Source organism: Mastigoproctus giganteus, chromosome 2, assembly GCF_048544385.1.
Source record: "Mastigoproctus giganteus isolate SK-2022 chromosome 2, ASM4854438v1, whole genome shotgun sequence".
In the NCBI taxonomy this organism is placed as follows: domain Eukaryota; kingdom Metazoa; phylum Arthropoda; class Arachnida; order Uropygi; family Thelyphonidae; genus Mastigoproctus; species Mastigoproctus giganteus.
The window spans coordinates 244787640-244808581 of record NC_143576.1 but is presented as its reverse complement, the minus strand read 5'-3'; the positions used below and the strand labels follow the sequence as shown (position 1 = coordinate 244808581).

The 20942-nt window shown below is 36.7% G+C and overlaps 1 protein-coding gene across 1 annotated transcript in view; it reads left to right on the top strand.

Annotated features, from left to right (window-relative positions):
• The window catches only part of LOC150090339 (uncharacterized), a 336582-nt gene extending 315999 nt beyond the window's left edge, over positions 1–20583 (top strand). The window contains exons 16-17 of the mRNA XM_090390273.1: positions 4693–4762; positions 18936–20583. Of these exons, the coding sequence (XP_090246399.1) occupies positions 4693–4762; positions 18936–20583 (1718 nt within the window). The remainder of the gene's footprint in view (positions 1–4692; positions 4763–18935) is intronic.
• Positions 20584–20942: the final 359 nt, after the last annotated feature.

Below are 20942 nucleotides of genomic sequence, written 5' to 3'. Positions count from 1 at the left end.
TTAACATTCCAATATTTAGACCTGATTACAGGATTCAAAATGGAATTTTAACTTACTTATAGCAAACCATTTCTACACAGTAAAATTGACTTCATAATGCTTCTTGTGGTTTAATTAGTGTTTTCTTCATACTTTGCATTAATTCACTTAAAACGGTTTTTATATTTATAACTAAACTGTGCTGCCACTTTATTAGGTACACCCCTGCTGTGCACACAATTGGTTTGTCATACAATGTTTCAAGTCACATGACCACAGTTGTGGATATAAATGCATCAGAACAACTTTTCTAGTATCAGTTAAGCGTACAAACCATAGCAAGAATGGAGAAAAGGAGTGATCTAACAAACTTCAAATGTGGCATGGTAGTAGGTTCAAGACATGCTGGACAAAGCATCTCTGAAACAGCAGTTCTCCTGAACTTTTCACCCACCACAGTTTCAAGGGTGTATTGAGAATGATGCAACAAACAGAAAACATCCTCTCAATGGCACTCCTGTGGAAGAAAATTGCTTGTTGATGAGAGAGGTCAGAGAATGATGTCTAGAATTGTGCAAGCAAACAGATGGGCCACAATGTCGCACATCACTTCAGAATTCAATCTTAGTGCACAGAACAAAACATTGCAACGGACGACTAGTCGCACTTTGTCGTGAATGGGCAATGACAGCCAATGGCCACACAGCATACCTTTGTTATCAGTGAAGAACAAGAGAGCATGCCTCCTGTGGGCACAGCAACACCAGCACTGGACTATCAAGGATTGGCAAACAGTTGCTTGGTCTGATGAGTTAAAGTTCCTGGTGCATCATGTTGATGGAAAGCTCAGAATTTGGCGAAAACAACATGATTCCATGGACCCGTTATGTCTGTCGACTACTGTGCAAGATGGTGGGGGCAGTGTGGGGAATGTTTTCTTGGCACACGTTGGGTCCATTGATACCCATAGATTCACATCTGAATGCCACATCCTACCTAAACATTGTTGCTGACCAAGTGCATCCATTCACATTCACAGTTTATTCTCAGTCAGATGGTTACTTCCAGCAGGATAATGCGCTGGTGCACAAAGCCCGAATCACTATGGAATGGTTCCAGGAACATGACAATGACTTTTCTTTGCTGCAGTGGCCCGCTCAGTCTGCAGATCTCAATCCTATTGAACATCTTCGGGATGAGCTGGAAAGGGCTGTTTGCTGTAGGCCTACACCTCCGTCAAATCTCAAGGAACTGCGTGACACACTCATGTCTGCATGATACTCCATTCCTGCACAACGTTTTCACATCTTGTTCAATCTATGCCTAAACGAATTCAGGCTGTTTTGAAGTATAAAGGAAGCCCAACACACTACTAAGTAAGTGTACCTAATAAAGTGGCAGCACAGTGTATATTTCATTATTATCATACTAATAATTAATTATCATTATGAAAGAACTCATTGGTGAAGACAGGATATTAGAGCTGGAAAAGGAATTGGAAAATGTGAATTGGAATATCATCGGTTTGGCTGAAACAAGAAGAAGAAATGAATCACTTATAAGTTTATCAAGTGGAAATCTGCTGTACACCAATGGAAACAGTGAAAGGAGTGAAGGTGGAGTTGGGTTTCTGGTCCATAAAGATTTTAAAAACAACATTTTGGAATTTAAAAGTACATCACCAAGAGTGTCAAGACTAATACTCAAGATTTCTAAGAGATACAAGCTAAAGATTATAATGATTTATGCACCAACATTGAGCCATGATAATGAAGAGGTTGAAGAAATGTATACCGAAATTGAGAGTCTTCTAGATGAGCATAAAACCCACTACACTATTATTATGGGAGACTTCAATGCTAAGGTTGGAAAAAGACAAAACAGCGCAGAAAGGGGAACAATAGGAAATTTTGGAATTGGTGAAAGACTTGTGGAATTTGCAGAATCTCAAGGATTGTCAGTAATGAACACTTTTTTCAAGAAAAGGGTGAACAGAAAGTGGACATGGAAGAGTCCAAATGGATTAACTACTAATGAAATCGACTTCATCCTCACTAACAGAAGATATATTGTGAATGATGTTACTGTCCTGAACAAGGTAAATGTTGGAAGTGATCACAGAATGGTAAGATGTACACTTGATATAGATGTAGGAAAGGAAAGGAAAAAACTGACTCGAGTAAATAATACAAAGGTCTTTGAGATAACAGAAGAGCAGTATGTACTGGAACTTAAGAACAAGTATGAGCTTCTGCAGACTGCTGAGGACCAAGATATCGACGAGGAATATTACAACTTTTTGAAAGTGATAAAGCCCAAGAAACCTATAGGGAAAAAGAAATCCAAAGAAGAAAAAATTAGTCAAGAAACACTTGTCATGATGAACCGAAGACGACAAATGAAAAGCAAGAAAAACACTGACAGGGAGAAAATTGAGTATACTGAGTTATGCAAAGCCATTAGAAAGAGACTCAGAGAGGACATAAGAAGATTTAACACAAGAAAAGTAGAACAAGCATTAAGAGAAAACAAAGGAATTAAATCAGCAGCCATGAGCAGTAATACAGAAAGACAAATGATACTGAAACTGAAGAATAGCGATGGTGTACTTATAAACAGCAGAGAAGGCATAATTCAAATAGCAGAAGACTACTATAGAGAATTATACAAGGAGCAGGGGAATGATGCCAGCAGTGGGGAAGATGGATTGCAAAGTAGCAACACATACGACATACCCAATATTCTTCCTGATGAGGTAGAATATGCATTGAAGAAAATGAAGAATCAGAAAGCCCCTGGGGAAGATGAAGTTACTGTAGAGTTGTTAAAATTGGGAGGAAGAGACATAACACAAAAACTGGCAAGGCTCTTCACAAAGTGCATTAGAAAAGGTGTGACACCTAAGCAGTGGAATAATGCAATCATAGTTTTGCTGCATAAGAAAGGAGATAAATCAGAAATTGGAAATTATTGACCAATTAGCTTGTTATCCCACATCTACAAGTTGTTCACAAGGGTCATTACTAACAGATTAGAAAGAATACTTGATGAGAATCAACCGAAAGAGCAAGCTGGCTTTAGGACAGGATTCTCAACTATGGATCACCTTCATGTAATATCACAGCTAATGGAGAAAGCAAATGAATATAAAACACCATTATGCCTGGCATATGTGGATTATGAAAAGGCATTTGACTCCATACAGCATAAGGCAATGTTTCGGGCACTGGAAAGACAAGGCATTGATACCCCATATATTATGATTTTGAAGAAAATATATGAGAGTGCTACCTCCTTTATTAGACTAGACAAAGACAGTAGGAAATTTAAAATTGAGAAAGGAGTTCAACAAGGAGACACAATATCTCCGAAGCTGTTTACTGCTGCCCTTGAGGAAGCTTTCAGAAGATTAGACTGGTCGCAGAAAGGAGTCAATGTGAACGGAGAGTACCTAAACCATTTACGATTTGCAGATGACATTGTGGTCATTAGCCATGATCCCAACGAATTAGAGGAAAATCTTAATCAGTTATGCACAGCTAGTAAGGATTTTGGACTAAAGATGAATATGGCTAAAACAAAAGTAATGATGAACAAGTATGCCACAGAAAGGGAAATAATGATTGAAGGAGCAGTAATTGAAAAGGTGGAGTCATATACTTATCTGGGACAAGTCATTAGCTGTAATAATGATAAATGGCTGGAAGTCAAGAGAAGAATAAATTTTGGATGGATAGCATTCAGGAAATATAGTCACATACTGAAGAGCAATATCCCAGTTTGTCTGAAACGTAAAATAATGAATCAATGTATACTCCCCACCATGACGTATGGAAGTGAAACTTGGGCACTCACCAAAAGAATGGAAGAGAAGCTGAGAAGTACACAGCGAAGAATGGAACGAATCATATTGGGAATCAGACTGTTAGATAAGAAGAGAAACACATGGATTAGGCAACAAACTCAAGTAAAGGACATTCTGATCAAAACTAAAGAACTAAAATGGTCTTGGGCAGGACACATAGCTCGAAGACATGATGACAGATGGACTAAGAAAATAACAGAATGGTATCCAAGAGGAGCAGCCGACCGGGCTAGCCGAGTGGGTAAAGTACCTGCCCGGCAACCCAGAGGTCGCGGGTTCGATTCCCGCCTCGGGCTTGGATCAAAGTACTGCAAAAACCTTGGGAGGTGCAATATGGCCACAGAAGCCGATGCGCCAACAACTACCAAATCAAATCAATCAATCCAAGAGGAGCTAGAAGAAAACCTGGAAGACAAAGGCGGAGATGGATAGATGAAATTCATGAGTTTCTGGGTAGTAAATGGATGGCCAGTGCTCAAAACAGAAGGAACTGGAAAGTTGCTGGAGAGGCCTTCATCCTGCAGTGGATTGAAAATGGCTGATGATGAAAGAACTATACTATACTTGAACTATCATCTAACAATCAAAGTGCATTTATGAAGTTATCACAGAAAAAACTTTACTTCAAATTTGAAAATTTTGAAATATAATAACAGTTCAATTACATCACTTGAACTTAAGGCAGTTACCACATTAGGCCAATTCCATTACTGCACTGTTTTCTAAACTATTTATGAGCTAGAATTCTGATAGCTTTATTTTTTAAAATTAAAACAAATTTATGTTCAGTGAGAAAATTAGAGATTCTTGTAAACAGGTAGAATTTATAAACTGTTTTCTATTTTCAGGAATACCGCTTATTATTGTTGGTGTGACAGTAGGAGTTGATCTTCGAGAATACCACAATCAAAATGAATAGTAAGTGAGCAGTTTTAACATTGTTGATGTCTTACATTCTGTTGATGACACACTTATTCTCTGTTTATATTCATAACATAAGTTTTTTTGATGATCATTACATACTCATTTTCATTCTAACACTGGATTTCTCAATCTAATTTTTCCTAACAATTATTAGGATGATACAGTATTTTTTACCATGCTTTCTGCTATTGTTGACATGATTTTAAAACATGTTTCTGTTTAATGTGCAGTTATGTTTGAGAGGCATCTGTGCTTTTCATGTCTAGCATAAACTTTTGAATAGTATTATAGTTAGGATCTGAAAACAATATCTATATTAAAAAAATGAGAGACCAGCTAACTCTTTTCTGTCTTGGCATGTCAGCAGATAATTAGTGAATAAGTGAAAGTGCCTCTCTATCATTTGTAATGAATATGTACCTTCTCTGAAAAAGTTTGTGTGAAAATTTAAGACTCCTGCATTTACCCTGCGACTAAATCGAGGAATATGAAGAAGTTTAGTTAATGATGCTCACAGAAGCAATATTTCACATTAGCAGCAGATGAATATAATTGAGTGTACGAATAGAAAATCATTTATACCTTATGGAATTTAAATGAGCCAGCCCAGAAGTGAATGGCTGATTACAGCGAATGATAGAACACTCACTTAAAATTACTTTTGATTTTACTTAACTTGAGTACAATGCAACCTTGATATAATGTTGGTATCAGGTGACAACATTAATACCCACTCTATAAGCAAAGCATGTTATAGCCAAAAAAATTTTACCATTTGTTCCCTAGTTTTTTTAATGTAAATACTACTCTACTTAGTAAATAAATAATTTATTTACTACTGATTTATGCATATACAGACTAAAAGACATAAAGTACTAAAGATTATATTATTCCTTTTCCATTCTTCTAATACACAATGCTGTTAGAGATTTACATTTTATGCATCCATTCTGAAATAGTCATGTAACTTAGTTTGCCAGAACTGATGACAGCATTTTGTTAGGCTTAATGTCGAAGTTTGCAGATGATACAAGGGTTGGCAGGGTTGTTAATGACAGTATGCTACTGCAACAGGCTCTAGAAAAGTTGGACAGAAGTGGCAAATGAAGTTTAACATTGACAAATGCAAAGTACTGCATATGGGTAGCAATAACCAAAGAGAAATGTACCAACTGTGTGGTGTTACACTCAGGGTACTGGTGAATGAAAGAGACCTGGGGGTAATTGTGCAGTCAGATATGAAGTTTTCTGTGCAGACAGGCAGCCAGAACAGGTCATGGGGTTTTGTCAGTGATATACAGGAATTTTGTTAGCAGGGATTAGGAGGTGATTATCCCCTTGTATAAAGCAATGGTCAAGCCACACCTTGAATATTGTGTACAGGTCTGGAAGCCTCATTTTAGGAAAGATGTAGAGTTGCTAAAACGAGTACAGAGAAAGGAAACAAGAATGGTGAGGAGAACAAAGGGGTGCTCTTACGAAGAAAGGCTTAAGTTCTGCAAATTTCAGTGTCTGGAGACTAGGAACCTGTGAGGTGATCTGATTGAAGTGTATAAGGCCTTGAAATGATTGAGCAGGTGCAATGCTGATGGGATTCTTCCTCTTTCTCAGATTACAAACCTGAGGGAGCATAAACTGAAATTGAGGAAAGACAGTTGTCAAATAGATATGCGGAAATTTGCCTTTAGCCAGTGGGTATTTGATTGCTGGAACAAATTTCCATCTGTCATTGTGAAAGTTGATAGCTTAAATAAATTCAAGGAAGAAGTGGACAAACTTTTGGAGTGAATGGATGGGTGAAATGAGAAGTTTTTTGGCTGATGCTGAATAAGCTTGCTTTTATGCATCATCATCATCAGCGATTTTCAATCCACTGCAGGATGAAGGCCTCTCCAACAACTTTCCAGTTCCTTCTGTTTTGTGCAATGGCCATCCATTTACTACCCACAAATTCATGAATTTCATCTATCCATCTCTGCCATTGTCTTCCAAGTTTTCTTCTAGCTCTTCTTGGGTACCATTCTGTTATTTTCTTAGTCCATCTGCCATCATGTCTTCTAGCTATGTGTCCTGCCCAAGACCATTTTAGTTCTTTAGTTTTGATAAGAATGTCCTTTACTTGAGTTTGCTGCCTAATGCATGTGTTTCTCTCCTTATCTAAGAGTCTGATTCCCAATATAATTCATTCCATTCTTCGCTGTGTGGTTCTCAGCTTCTCTTCCATTCTTTTGGTGAGTGCCGCAGTTTCACTTCCATAAGTCATGGTGGGGAGTATACATTGGTTCATTATTTTATGTTTCAGACAAACTGGGATATTGCTCCTCAGTATGTGGCTATATTTCCTGAATGCTATCCATCCAAAATTTATTCTTCTCTTGACTTCCAGCCATTTATCATTATTACAGCTAATGACTTGTCCCAGATAAGTATATGACTCCACCTTTTCAATTACTGCTCCTTCAATTATTATGTCCCTTTCTGTGGCATACTTGTTCATCATTACTTTTGTTTTAGCCATATTCATCTTTAGTCCAAAATCCTTACTAACTGTGCATAACTGATTAAGATTTTCCTCTAATTCTTTGGGATCATGGCTTATGACCACAATGTCATCAGCAAATCATAAATGGTGTAGGTATTCTCTATTCACATTGACTCCTTTCTGCGACTAGTCTAAATTTCTGAAATCTTCCTCAAGGGCAGCAGTAAACAACTTCAGAGATATTGTGTCTCCTTTTCGAACTCCTTTCTCAAATTTTAAATTTGCTACTGTCTTTGTCTAGTCTAATAAAGGAGGTAGCGTTAGCCGAGTGGGTAAAGTACCTGTCCGGCAACCCAAAGGTCGCGGGTTCGATTCCCGCCTCGGGCTTGGATCAAAGTACTGCAAAAACCTTGGGAGGTGCAATATGGCCACAGAAGCCGATGCGCCAACAACTTTCAAAAAAAAAAAAAAAAAAGGTAGCGTTCTCATATATTTTCTTCAAAATTATAATATATGGGGTATCTATGACTTGTCTTTCCAGTGCCCGACACATTGCCTTATGCTGTATGGAGTCAAATGCCTTTTCATAATCTACAAATGCCAAGCATAGTGGTGTTTTATATTCATTTGCTTTCTCCATTAGCTGTGATATTACGCAAAGGTGATCCATAGTTGAGAATCCTCTCCTAAAGCCAGCTTGCTCTTTCGGTTGATTCCCATCAAGTATTCTTTCTAATCTGTTAGTAATGACCCTTGTGAATAACTTGTATATGTGGGATAACAAACTAATTGTTCTATAATTTCCAATTTCTGATTTATCTCCTTTCTTATGCAGCAAAACTATGATTGCATTATTCCACTCCTTAGGCATCACACCTTTTCTAATGCATTTTGTGAAGAGTCTTGCCAATTTTTCTGTTATGTTTCTTTCTCCCAATTTTAACAACTCTACAGTAACTTCATCTTCCCCTGGGGCTTTCTGATTCTTCATTTTCTTCAATGCATGTTCTAACTCATCAGGAAGAATATCGGGTATGTCATACGTGTTAGTAATTTGCGATTCATCTTTCCCACTGCTGGCATCATTCCCTTGCTCCTTGTATAATTCTCTATAGTAGTCTTCTGCTATTTGAATTATGCCTTCTCCTCTTTATAAATACACCATCGCTATTCTTCAGTTTCAGTATCTTTTGTCTTTCTTTATTAATGCTCATGGCTGCTGATTTAAGTCCTTTGTTTTCCCTTAATGCTTGTTCTACTTTTCTTGTGTTAAATCTTATGTCCTCTCTGCGTCTTTTTCTAATGGCTTTGCATAACTCAGTATACTCAGTTTACTCCTTGTCAGTGTTTATTTTGCTCTTCAATTGTCGCCTTCAGTTCATGACAAGTGTTTCTTGACTAATTTTTTCCTTCTTTGGATTTCTTTTTACCTATAGGTTTCTTGGGCTTTATCACTTTCAGAAAGTTGTAATATTCCTCGTCGATACCTTTGTCCTGAGCAGTCTGCAGAAGCTCAAACTTGTTCTTAAGTTCCAGTACATACTGCTTTTTCTCCCCTTCTTGTTATCTCAAAGACCTTTGTATTATTTACTCAAGTCAGTTTTTTCCTTTCTTTTCTTACATCTATATCAAGTGTTCATCTTACCATTCTATGATCACTTCCAATATTTACCTTGTTCAGGATGGTAACATCATTCACGATATATCTTCTATTAGTGAGGATGAAGTCGATTTCGTTAGTTGTTAATCCATTTGGACTCTTCCATGTCCACTTCTTGTTTCACCCTTTTCTTGAAAAAAGTGTTCATTACTGACAGTCCTCAAGATTCTGCAAATTCCACAAGTCTTCCACCTCTTTCATTTCTTTCACCAATTCCAAAATTTCCTGTAGTCCCCTTTCTGCACTGTTTTGTCTTTTTCCAACCTTGGCATTGAAGTCCCCCATAATGATAGTGTAGTGGGTTTTCTGCTCATCTAGAAGACTCTCAATTTCGGTATACATTTATTCAACCTCTTCATCATCATGGCTCAATGTTGGTGCATAAATCATAACCTTTAGCTTGTACCACTTAGAAATCCTGAGTATTAGTCTTGACACCCTTGGTGATGTACTTTTAAATTCCAAAATGTTGTTTTTTATATCTTTATGGACCATAAAGCCAACTTCACCTTTGCTCCTTTCACTGTTTCCATTGGTGTACAGCAGATTTCCACTTGATAAACTTATAAGTGATTCATTGCTTCTTCTTGTTTCAGCCAAACCGATGATATTCCAATTCACATTTTCTAATTCCTTTTCCAGCTCTAATATCCTGTCTTCACTGATGAGTGATCTTACATTGTAGCAGGCTAAGTTCAGTTTCCGTACATGGCAGCCTGGTCGTACCCAGAGATTCTTAGCACCCTCTGCTTCCACTCTGATTCTCTCACTGCCATAAGAGGGGGAGTGAGAGCCGCTGGGGACTGAGGACCATTTGTTTCATTGTGGTGTCATGTGCTGGAGGGTTTGGTCTTTTCCTCTTCACGCTGACCAGGCATCTTGAAGAGAACCACTCTACATGTTTGTTGCCACCTAAGTAACGTAACAGGGCTTACCATTGAGAAGGTGTGCATGAGTGGATTTTAGGGAGGCAGGCCAACCGGACTTCTCCTAAATCTTCTGTAATATAATGATATTGGATCCATCAGTGTTTTAGACTCAGTGTCTGATAACACACAGAATACCTGCTTCCCTCTAAGCCCCATACATCATATGCCTCTATTAATGCTATTTCTAATTTTTTTCAGTACATAATTCTTAATAGTAGTCAGATGTTCACTATCACTCTGACATTCCAACCATGCCATCACCTCATTAAAGTTTTCAATCACTGTTAATTTTGGTCACATTTTTCCATACACCAGTCATCTACATTATCTTCTGGTTCACTCTCTATGTCACTGGCCTTTGGTTTGTTGATTGTCTTCCCACCATTCACAGAAGCTGCAATTTCTTCTTTGCTCAGGTAATGCACAACTGGAACATCTACATCCACCTCAATCCAAGCAGCCAACTCATTTGCTCCAAGACTGTCACCAAGTAAAAGAAACCAGTAGCCTTCTTGTCTTGAAAATGCTGCTAATTCAAGGTTATTATTAGTGATCTGGTCTTTCCCAATACATTTTTTCCAGCAGTTTTCAATTGCTGTTGATCTTACTTTCTCCACTCTAATCCAGTACTGTATGCAACATCTTTCAGTGTTAATATTTTCAGCTATTATAGAACTTGAATTTCTGAGTTGCCAACACCAGCAAGTAGCTCACCACAATAGTAGATTTTGAAGGCTTGAATAATGCCCCAATCCTTGGGCTGAATTAGTGCAATTGTGTTCCTTAGCAGAAATGCAAATCTGATCTTACCATCTTTTGATATCAAGACATCAAATCTGTTGGATTACTGTCCAGCTCATCCAAAGTGTGAGCTGGGCAGTAATCCAATAGTAACAGAGCCTTTTCTTCAAGTTTTTTGAAAGCAAGTGACATCTCACTGATGGTACAAACTTACTTTCAAACTATGAATAAAAAATATCACTTGTCATCCAAGTGTTGGAGCTATTTTTATAAATCATTGGTAGAGATATCCTATTGACAAGCTTAAAACGCTGTGAACTTCGACTTTTACTGATGCACAATGACTTTAGCTTGTGATTTCCAGTTTTATTTGTGCAGAGTAACACAGTAATGCTCTGTTTATTAGTTTCATGATCACATGATCGCTTTTTAATATCCAGCAACTTGTTGGGGAGAAGTTTATAGTACAGTGCTGTTTCGTCACAGTTGTATAACTGTTCATCTATGAATTCACCATATTGAATCAACTTATAAAGAAATTTAGAAGATTCTTCTGCTACTGTAATGTCACCAAATGCAGATTTGCCTAAAAGACTAACCTAGGATATCCCATGACAAGTCTTCCATCTCCAAAGTGAAGACACATTTAAAGCTTCCTTCAGAAGCTTTAAATGTGTCATCATCTCCATAGCTTATGAAATATAAGTGTCTGTGCTTTCAAAATTACACCATTTATCAGTAGTCTTTCACTATGCTTCTGTAAAAACCACTTGTACACAACACTGTTTTCATGTCTAGGTTTCTTTCTTTGGAAGCCTACTTCATCTTCTATGGAGTCTACAAATGAATGCTGTTTTTCTTCCTCTTTCATCCAACCATGGCTCATTCCCTCTAGAATTCCACACTCACAAAATATATTGCATCCTGTTTCACCACTCTTAACTCTTTCGATAATCTTTAACTTTTCTTCAACTATATATATACAGTCGATTCCGGTTATTTGGGACACATCGGGACTAATGCATTTTGGCCTGATTAAGCGGCTGCCCCAATTATCCGAAGTTTCATGTAAATAGTTAAAAATACAATGTACCCCCCTTTACAATTGGTTCAGTGTACAATCAAATCACGTTACGATGAACTCACCATAGTAAAGTACCATTCACTATACGATGTGCAGTAAGCGCCGATCATTGTGATCACGTTTGTGAATTGAATTTTAATTCTATTAAACAGCGATTCTAATTAGCGAAAATAGGAGGAATATTATCTACAGGCTATAAAAGCAAAGATATATTAAGCACAAATTTACCCTTTATTACCTGACCAATTAAAAAAATAATAAATGATACGTGATAATCGGAATAATTAATACGTACTGTAATATGTACATACTAACTAAACTAGTTGACGTTTCTGTTCACTGACATTTGTGGGTGGGGGTTAAAATTTAAAACAGTAAAAAGATAAGCAATCAATAACAAAAAACACGGCACACACAAATTGCAGGTAACACGATACACGCAAGTGAGAATGGAGTAACAAATTACGAAGCTTTAAAAATAGGAATGAAGAGAAGATTCTGAAAATTATAATTTTTTTTATATGATTGAAGATTCCATGGAAGTGTAAACACATTTTACCATAATAACCCACAGAACTCCAGCTGTCGGTGTTATCGCAAATTCAGTAAGATCGAGTTTACTATCAGTTTATGATAGATTTCACTACCAGAAAAGCCCAATAAACAGGTGACTGCTAATTGTTTTATTGTTTTATGGTTGTGACCTCCAAAAATCTGACCAAACTACGTGGTACGGTCAGAAAAAATCTTAGGGTAATCTCCAGTGGTGCGGTCTCCTGCCCCGATTAAACGGCATTTTGTCCCAATTAAGCGAAGTAAAATCTGGCTATTTTCTCGATTGGGTTCTGTTTTTTAAGATTTGCCCCAAATAAACGGCTGCCCCGATTAACCGGTGGCCCAAATAACCGGAATCCACTGTATATATTTTTTTTGTTGCCCTTACTTCACTTCTACTAATTTATTTACTATTTAATTTTGCCATGTATTTATTTCTGCTTACCTATAGTTTACCAGGTTTTGAGAAAACTAAATCAAAACCAAACTACCCATCCTGTCATAGTGATGAAGTGAAGTCACATGATTTCTCCAAAAATCACTGTCAGTTCACATATATTTTTGCCTAGTGCCCTTAGCAGATTTTACTATCCTAAGTGAAACTTCTAGTTGAAGAAAGGATGTCATTTGCTGTTGTTTACAAAGATTTACTTTATAACTAATGTAATGCACTTGATATTGAGGTTGCATTGTATTAAGCAGAAAAGAAAACAACCAGCTGTCGCTAGATAAAGTAATTGCCACCATAATAAATACACAAACTTGGCGCTTCTGTAGCCAGGTGGGAAGGAGCAGCAGTGCGTAGCACACGCTTCTTGATTAGACCGGGGTTCGAGCCCGTCACCACCAAATACGGAGGATGTGGAAAGGTCAGGGATTGACCACCGCATATCCCGGAGCAATATGGCCTTAGTTGCTAATGCTCCTAAAAACCAAATAACTAACTAACTAAATACACAAACTGTCTTAATTTACCCAAAATGTATATTGATAATTTGCTATATGTAATAGTAATAGTAATCGTGGCATGTGATACAAGAAAGCAAGCGTATGAGCTTATGTAGCATCAGCCAAAAAAAAAAAAATTCACACAACCATTCCCTCTAAATGTTTGTCCAGTTCCTCCTTAAATTTATTTAACCTATCAACTTCCACAACGACAGATGGAAATTTGTTCCAGCAATTTACCACCCGCTGGCTAAAGGCAAATTTCTGCACATCTATTCTACAGCAGTCTTACCTCAGTTTGAATTTATGCCCCCTTAGATTTGTAATCTGAACAAGTGGAAGAATCCCATCAGAATTCAGTGTACTCAACCCATTCAAGGCCTTATACACCTCAATCAGATCACCTCACAGGTGCCTAGTCTCCAGCCACTGCAATTTGCAGAACTGAAGCCTGTCTTGGTAAGAGGATCCCTTCATTCCCCTCACCAATCTTGTTGCCCTTCTCTGTACATGCTCAAGCAAATCTACATCCTTCCTAAAATGAGGCCTCCAGACCTGTATGCAGTACTCAAGGCGTGGCCTGACCATTGCTTTATACAGAGGGACAATCACCTCCTTTTCTCTGCTAGCAAAATTCCTGTATATCATTGACAAAACCCCATGACCTGCTCTTGCAGCCTGTCTGCATTGTTCAGAAAACTTCATATCTAACTACACAATTACTCCCAGGTCTTTTTAATTTTCTACCACCCTAAGTTTAGTGCCACGCAGTTGGTATGTTCCCCTGGGGTTACTTCTACCCATATGCAGTACTTTGCATTTGTCAATGCTAACCTTCAGTTGCCCACTTCTCAGCCCATCTTCTTAAATTTTCTAGATCCTGTTGCAGTAGCACACTGCCATTCAAACTTCGACACTAAGCCTGATATACCTTCATCAATATCATTGATAAATATACAAATGAACAGTGAACCCAACACTGAACCCTGTGGGACTCCACTAATAACATTAGTCCACGAAGAGCAGCACCCATTGATTACCACCCTCTGTCTTCTCCCACTCAACCATCCTTTTATCCATTGTAGCAACTTACCCTTAACACCATTCTGCTCCAATTTGTGCAGTAATCTTCCATGTGCAACAGTGTCAAAAGCTTTCCTGAAATCAAAGTATATGACATCAAAATTATTTTTTGCATCCAGTTCCTTTGTAACCACATCATAATATCCAATCAAATTTGTCAGACAAGACAAATGCATGTAGCCTTGTCTATATATATATATACACACACACACATACATACACTTATTATATTACATAGTATTTTGATTGAATGGAGCCTAATCAGTGTAAAACAAGCATATTATATTATAAACTTTTAGTTCTAATATAGCCTAATTGATATCAAATAAAATAAAGCCTGCCATCACATACTAACCTTAATTGGCTGTTGACTTGATTAGATGCTATGTTTCGCCTATACCAATTATTAAAAATAACAAATATGAAAATCACACAACAAGAAAACAAGCAAATAAGAAATCATAAAGAATAATAAGAAAAAATAATAAGAAATTGTATCTTTATTCATTCACATGAACATTGATCCCCTGTTGTTTATATATATATATATATATATATACATGTTTGAATTTCTTATGTTACTGGTCATTATTTTGAATTTGCAGTTACTGCTCTTATAAAATTTACTTTTAAGATTGGTACATCATGAGAAATATACAGTTTGTGTATACCTTAATTTAATTATTTAATTGTTCACATTTGTTAACATAAATTAGTTAATTGTTAATATTCAACAATTTTAGCAGGTGTGTGTGTGTGTGTGTGTGTGTGTGTGTGTGTGTGTGTGTGTGTGTGTGTGCATGCATGCATGTGTGTGGTGTGTGTGCATGCATGCATGCATGCACTGAACATTTGCAAACATTACCACAATGGTGTGGATTATTTCGCAGCTGAATTCTATTTGTCACTGCTGTTTTACAATATTGTATATTGCTGAACTGCAGAAATCCTGTTTCTTAAAATCAGGCTCTTTAAATGACCCCACAGGAAGTAACCAAGAGGATTCATGTTACAGGTGACTATTCTGATCAAGCAACAGGGCCTGTTCGACCTATCTGAATAGCTAGGTAGCACTGAGGAGAGTCCTTCTTGTCAGATGAATTACTTTATTTTATTTACTTACTTATTTCGTCAACATTACTTTATTTTGTGTTGCAGTTATAGTTACTTATAACTGGTGTATAGTTGCAGTCGTAGTGAAGCTAGTGCAAAGTAGTAACTCTGGTATGAACTGCAGTCAACAAGAGAAATGATGAAAATGATGCATTTTAAAGCAAGTGGAGTGAAGATTACTGACCACTTTAGCTGTATTATGACATCACTATTTCAAGGAGCAAATGTTCAATAAATCATCAATAGGACACCATGAGCTTTTCTTGCCATCTGTCTATGTTGCTCAGAGAACTTTGTGTCCAATTGTATCATAACTTCCAAATGCCTTTCTTCCTCTACTGTCTTTAGTTCAACCCCACCAAGTGTACAAGTTATTTTGGGGTTGCTGTCCTAAACTATAAGACCTTGCATTTTGTTGCATTAAAACATAGCTGTCACTTTTTTGACCATGTCTGAAGACGTCTATTTAAGTTGTCTTCTAGAAGCTCTGCTTAGTGCTGATTATTATCTACTCTACTGATGTTGATATCATTTGCAAATTTTGACATCACACCAACTTGTACCCCTTCATCAATATCATTTAAGAAAACCAAAAACAAATGGACCCAGTACCAATACTTAGGGCACCCCACTTCATACATTGCCCCAATATGAAGGTAACCATTAATCACAACCCTATGCCTCTTGCCCTGCATCCACCGAACAATCCATCTAAAGATTTTCTCTGTGATTCCAACATTTTCACTGGGGCAAATGCTTTTCTGAAATCTGAGTAAACAATTTTGAAATAATTTTCTACATCCAGCTCATTAGTGACTCTGTAAAAATAGCTTAGTTAAACATAATTTTTCCCTTACAAAACCATGTTATTATTTCTTTGAGAGTACCATTTCTATCTAAATGACCTTGTATTTCACTCTTGATCATTGTCTCAATGATTTTTTCCTGCCACTAAAGTCAGACTGACTTCACTGGCAGGGAAACTTTGCCTTCTTTAAAGGAATTGACTGTCCAAAAACCAATAAAAGAAATCTTTCAAAATACAGATTTGTATGAAGAAATAAGAAAATGCCAGAGAAGTACAATATCCCAATACAAAACTAGTCGAAATAATGATGAATACGGTTTGAGTACTTTAATGACTGGAAGGAATAGTGTAAACCTTTGCTTAACATGAAAAACATAAAGAACATAATGAACTATGATTTGATTGTATGCCATTATTTAATAAATAAAGAAAATCTTATCAAAATTCATAAAAATTATTAATACTAAGTCAAACAGAAATAAATTGGCACCAATTTAGTAGTTATTTAAGTGGTATGGAATCTGAGCACAGAATTGTTCACTACAGTACAAAAATTTTTAGGTTGAGTCATGGGAGGATGCTGGAAGGGATCATGGGAGGATGCTGAAGTTGAAAGTTGAGAGTGATTTTTGAATATGAAGAAACCATTTCTTAGCTTGTTGATCAATACTGGATGTACAACTTTGCTTTCTGAATTGATACTGAACATCACTTCAGTAAAGTAAATAGTAATCTGCAAGGAGCAAATCATTTTATAAATGAAATATTTGACAAAACAGCAGCCTTTGAAAGTATGTTTAATTTGTGGTAACTCCAACTTCAGCCAAACAGTGTGCTTTACTTCCCATTTCTGAGAACAGAAAATCCATATAGTACTAAAAAATATGCAGAAGATATTCATATTCTTCAACAATAATCCAATTTTTATTTCAAAATATTCACAGCATGAGATCACTATCACCTTATTTTCAACTTTGCATTAATGTTGAAACTATTCTGGCTGAGTTTCAAGTGAAACATATAGATTTACTGTGCAATACAGAATATGAACATGTTCAACTTCTTGGTATTTATAAACTGTATATACCTAATGATAAGTTTCCAGTACTTAATGCCCACACATGACAGATAGCAAGCCTTTTCAGAAGCACATATCTTTATAAACAGTCACTTTTCTGAAATCAATGTTTTTAAGAGTAAATTTAAAAATTTGGTTGGTAATGAAAGACTGGAGAGCTACCTTTGAGTTGCTACTTCTCACATACATCCAGATAACCCCAGGGGCTCACATCTGGTGAGTAAGGGCTTGGCACATCCAGGATCCTGACTTGGATATCATCATTCTTCTCTTTCTTGGCGATTTACTTCTCTCTCTCTCTCTCTCTCTCTCTCTCTCTCTCTCTCTCTCTCTCTCTCTCTCTCTCTCTCTCTCTCTCTCAGGGTAATTCAGAATGTTTTTTTTTTGCCTGGTGCAGCAAAAGCCTCAGGCTTCCTTGCACCATATAGCTAATAATGATAATGATATGAGGAATTGATGGCCAAGAAACAGTATCAGACTTCTCACTGACTTTCATTAACCCTTTAAGTTAATAATTTATGTTGTAGAATTTGCATTTTTAATATTTTTCCCTAATAACTTTAATCATATGAAAGAAAATATAAATTTTGCAAAGCTATTAATGACAACTTGAATAAATAGTTTACGGCATTACTGTTAATGTGCTTTGCATATTTCAAACAGAGAAAGATGAACAGTTGATGCCCTCTTCTACAAATAATTTGACTATTAGGAGGATTTTCTTAAATAAAGAATGGCAGTTATCCTACATTAATCTGCATTCAGGTTGAACACACATTTTTAAGAAAAGTCACGTTTTTTATTTTTAGAAACAACAGTGCTATCACTATGCTAATGATCATAATCCACACTCAATGACATTTCACTTTTTTTTAAGGTAATCTGCTGAAAGAACTAGAGCCAACTACTTCTTTCAGCAGTATAGTGCATTGTTGATCCATCTGACTGACCAGGAATGAATACCATAGTGAAGCCCTAATTTCTTTGACTATGCCATTGACCCAGGATAGGTTCTTTTCCCTCTAGAAGTGCTCTTTCTCCAATAGCTCCTTTCCCCTTAGGCTATTAGCCATTGTGGAATGGAATGCTTATTCTGACATTCACTCAGTCCCCAGAGCTGTTAGTCACTTTATAATGCTTCCACTCTCTGCCGTGGGAAGGTTCAGTTGGGATTTTCCTTTTATAGAATTTAGGACCATAGGCATTTCTCAAATTCTCCAGTACTTTCAGAGGGTAGTAAATCTTTATGAACTGAAAAACATATGCCAAGCACAGGAGATATGTTTTTTTTTAATATCTTGCCTGAGAAGATAACCCAAGAGCTAAATAAACATTAACTCTCTTATGCAGTAATAGGAACACTGAAGTAGCTCTCTTGTTGCTCAGTGATTGCTAGTATTGTAGACAGCAAGTACCTGTAGAAATGAAATAATGCTAAGTTGATCATTAGAACACATTTGTCTGATAGAGTAAGAGTCATATTTAAATGGTGGAAATATTGGGTACAAGTAACAGGGAAGTTACATGTCATAAAAACAGAAATTATTTTTAGATTTAGTTTTGAATGGATATTTTAAAAATATTTGCTCTTTATATATTTTTATATTATGTTCATTCCCATAATTATACATTGTCTTTCTATTTTCTCCTTCCTTTTTTTTTTTTTTTTTTTTTTTTTTTTTTCAGTTGCATGCTGTCTCCAGCAAATCCCTACATTTATTATATTTCCTTCCTTGGACCTTCATGCCTTATTCTTATTATAAATCTCACAGTGTTCATAATGGTAACACGTATCCTTTTTACCCCTCGTATGACTTGCAAAGCAGGAACAATAAGGGGAAAAGGAGAAAAATTTACAGTTACTGCTGCCCAGGTGAGAGGAGCATTTTCTGTAATGGTGTTATTAGGAGTTACTTGGGTGTTTGGAGCCTTTGCAGTTGGTGGGGCAAAACTTATATTCCAATATGTGTTCTGTGTTGCAAACTCTCTTCAAGGATTCCTAATATTTGTTGTTCGATGCCTTCAGTATCCTGAGGCTCGCATTGCTTGGGCACAACTTCTCAAAACGGGTACCCTAAAGAAGTATCGTGGAGTGACACCCCCAGGTAGCTCTTGGACAGGAAATTCAAATTCAAGTCAGAAACAGAATGGTCATTCAACTACTACACGCCTAGGAAGTGGAGTTAGTGATACCACAAGTACTGTTGTATTTAACAGTAATTTTTGGAATAGATCTCAGAGTAAGGAAACACCTCATTATAGTGCACAGCCAGTTGATTTGTCATCATCCAAATTTCCCCATATGTCAACATTTACTTCTGTACTAAAGAATATTAATTTAGAACAGGATGAGAAACAAGGAAAAGAAATAAATAGAACTTTAGAACGATCTGCTTCAGAATCATCTACAGAACTTGAAAAAATTGATTTGAATCAGAATGGGACATCTACATTTGGTGTTGGTCCCAAAGTAATTGTAGAAATCATTAGCACTGAAGAAGAAAAGAATTTAAATGATATTAGATCCAGAGAAACTGAAATAAGTTCTTTGCCACCTGATGTGAAAGGCCATTTTGGGTCTTATGGTTCCATCGGTTACATTGATGAAGAGGACCATGAAAGACGTCTAGCTGCCAGACAAGGTTTTTCATCACACACATCCCGTTTGTTTGCTCGATGCAAGAGCGATTCTCCTCCAGAGATTGAGAAACAGAATTCTTGGCCCAGGACATTGAGCTCATTTTTAAGTGGACGAGAACCACAAGGCCAGTATCCTATACAGGGTAGCAGCCAAGTAACGCTTCCTAGGAGATGCATTGCAGGTTTAACAAGTAGGCATTCTGAAACACAGTCTTGTCAATCTGTTCCTCTAAGCATTGTTAATCTACGAGAAAGAGAAATTGCTCTTCCACCTTCAGAAAGGAATCTTGAAGGACATGGAGAATTAGATGAAAATGGATTTTGTGCTCAGCAGCATGATTCTACATTTTCTGAACTTTCTGAATCTCTTAGAGCACGAGATTATGAACTATCAGTTCGTGATGATCTTTCCACACAGGATTTAGCAAAACCAACTGATCGTCTTTTGGAGGAAGAACAGACTCCCCATAAACTTGGAAAGATGTTGAATCTAGGTCATTCCACTGAAGACTCTACAGTAGAAAATACAGGTGTAGAACTCACTCCATCAAAGCATACAGGTCACAGCCTTAAGGGAAGGTTTGAGACTACTAATGACACTGCCGATTCCTGTGATAGTCACCAGGACTGGAGACATGGATTTCCGTCACCATGTAATATACTGTTAATTGATACTGCTTCATCCAGACTGTGATGTTCATTTTTTACCGAATTTTATTTTTATCATCAGGATCGTCATCATCATCCTTGTGGATAAATGTATCATCCAATTAGAATTGTGTGAGAATAGTTAAATGAAATTCATCATGAAGAAATATCATTGTTGTATATGATGCCTGAATTCTTGTTGACAATCGACACCTAAGGAAGCAATCAAGAACACTTCAACTAATCAGGTTTTACAGACTGAGAAAGTTGGTAATTTATATAGATAAAAAGTGCATTTGATACTTTAAATTTTAAACATTTTTTATTGTTTTTTTTTTTTTTTTAAATGCCAAGTTACCATAGTGGTATAATATAAAAAATAAGAAAACAAATATTACAAATTGA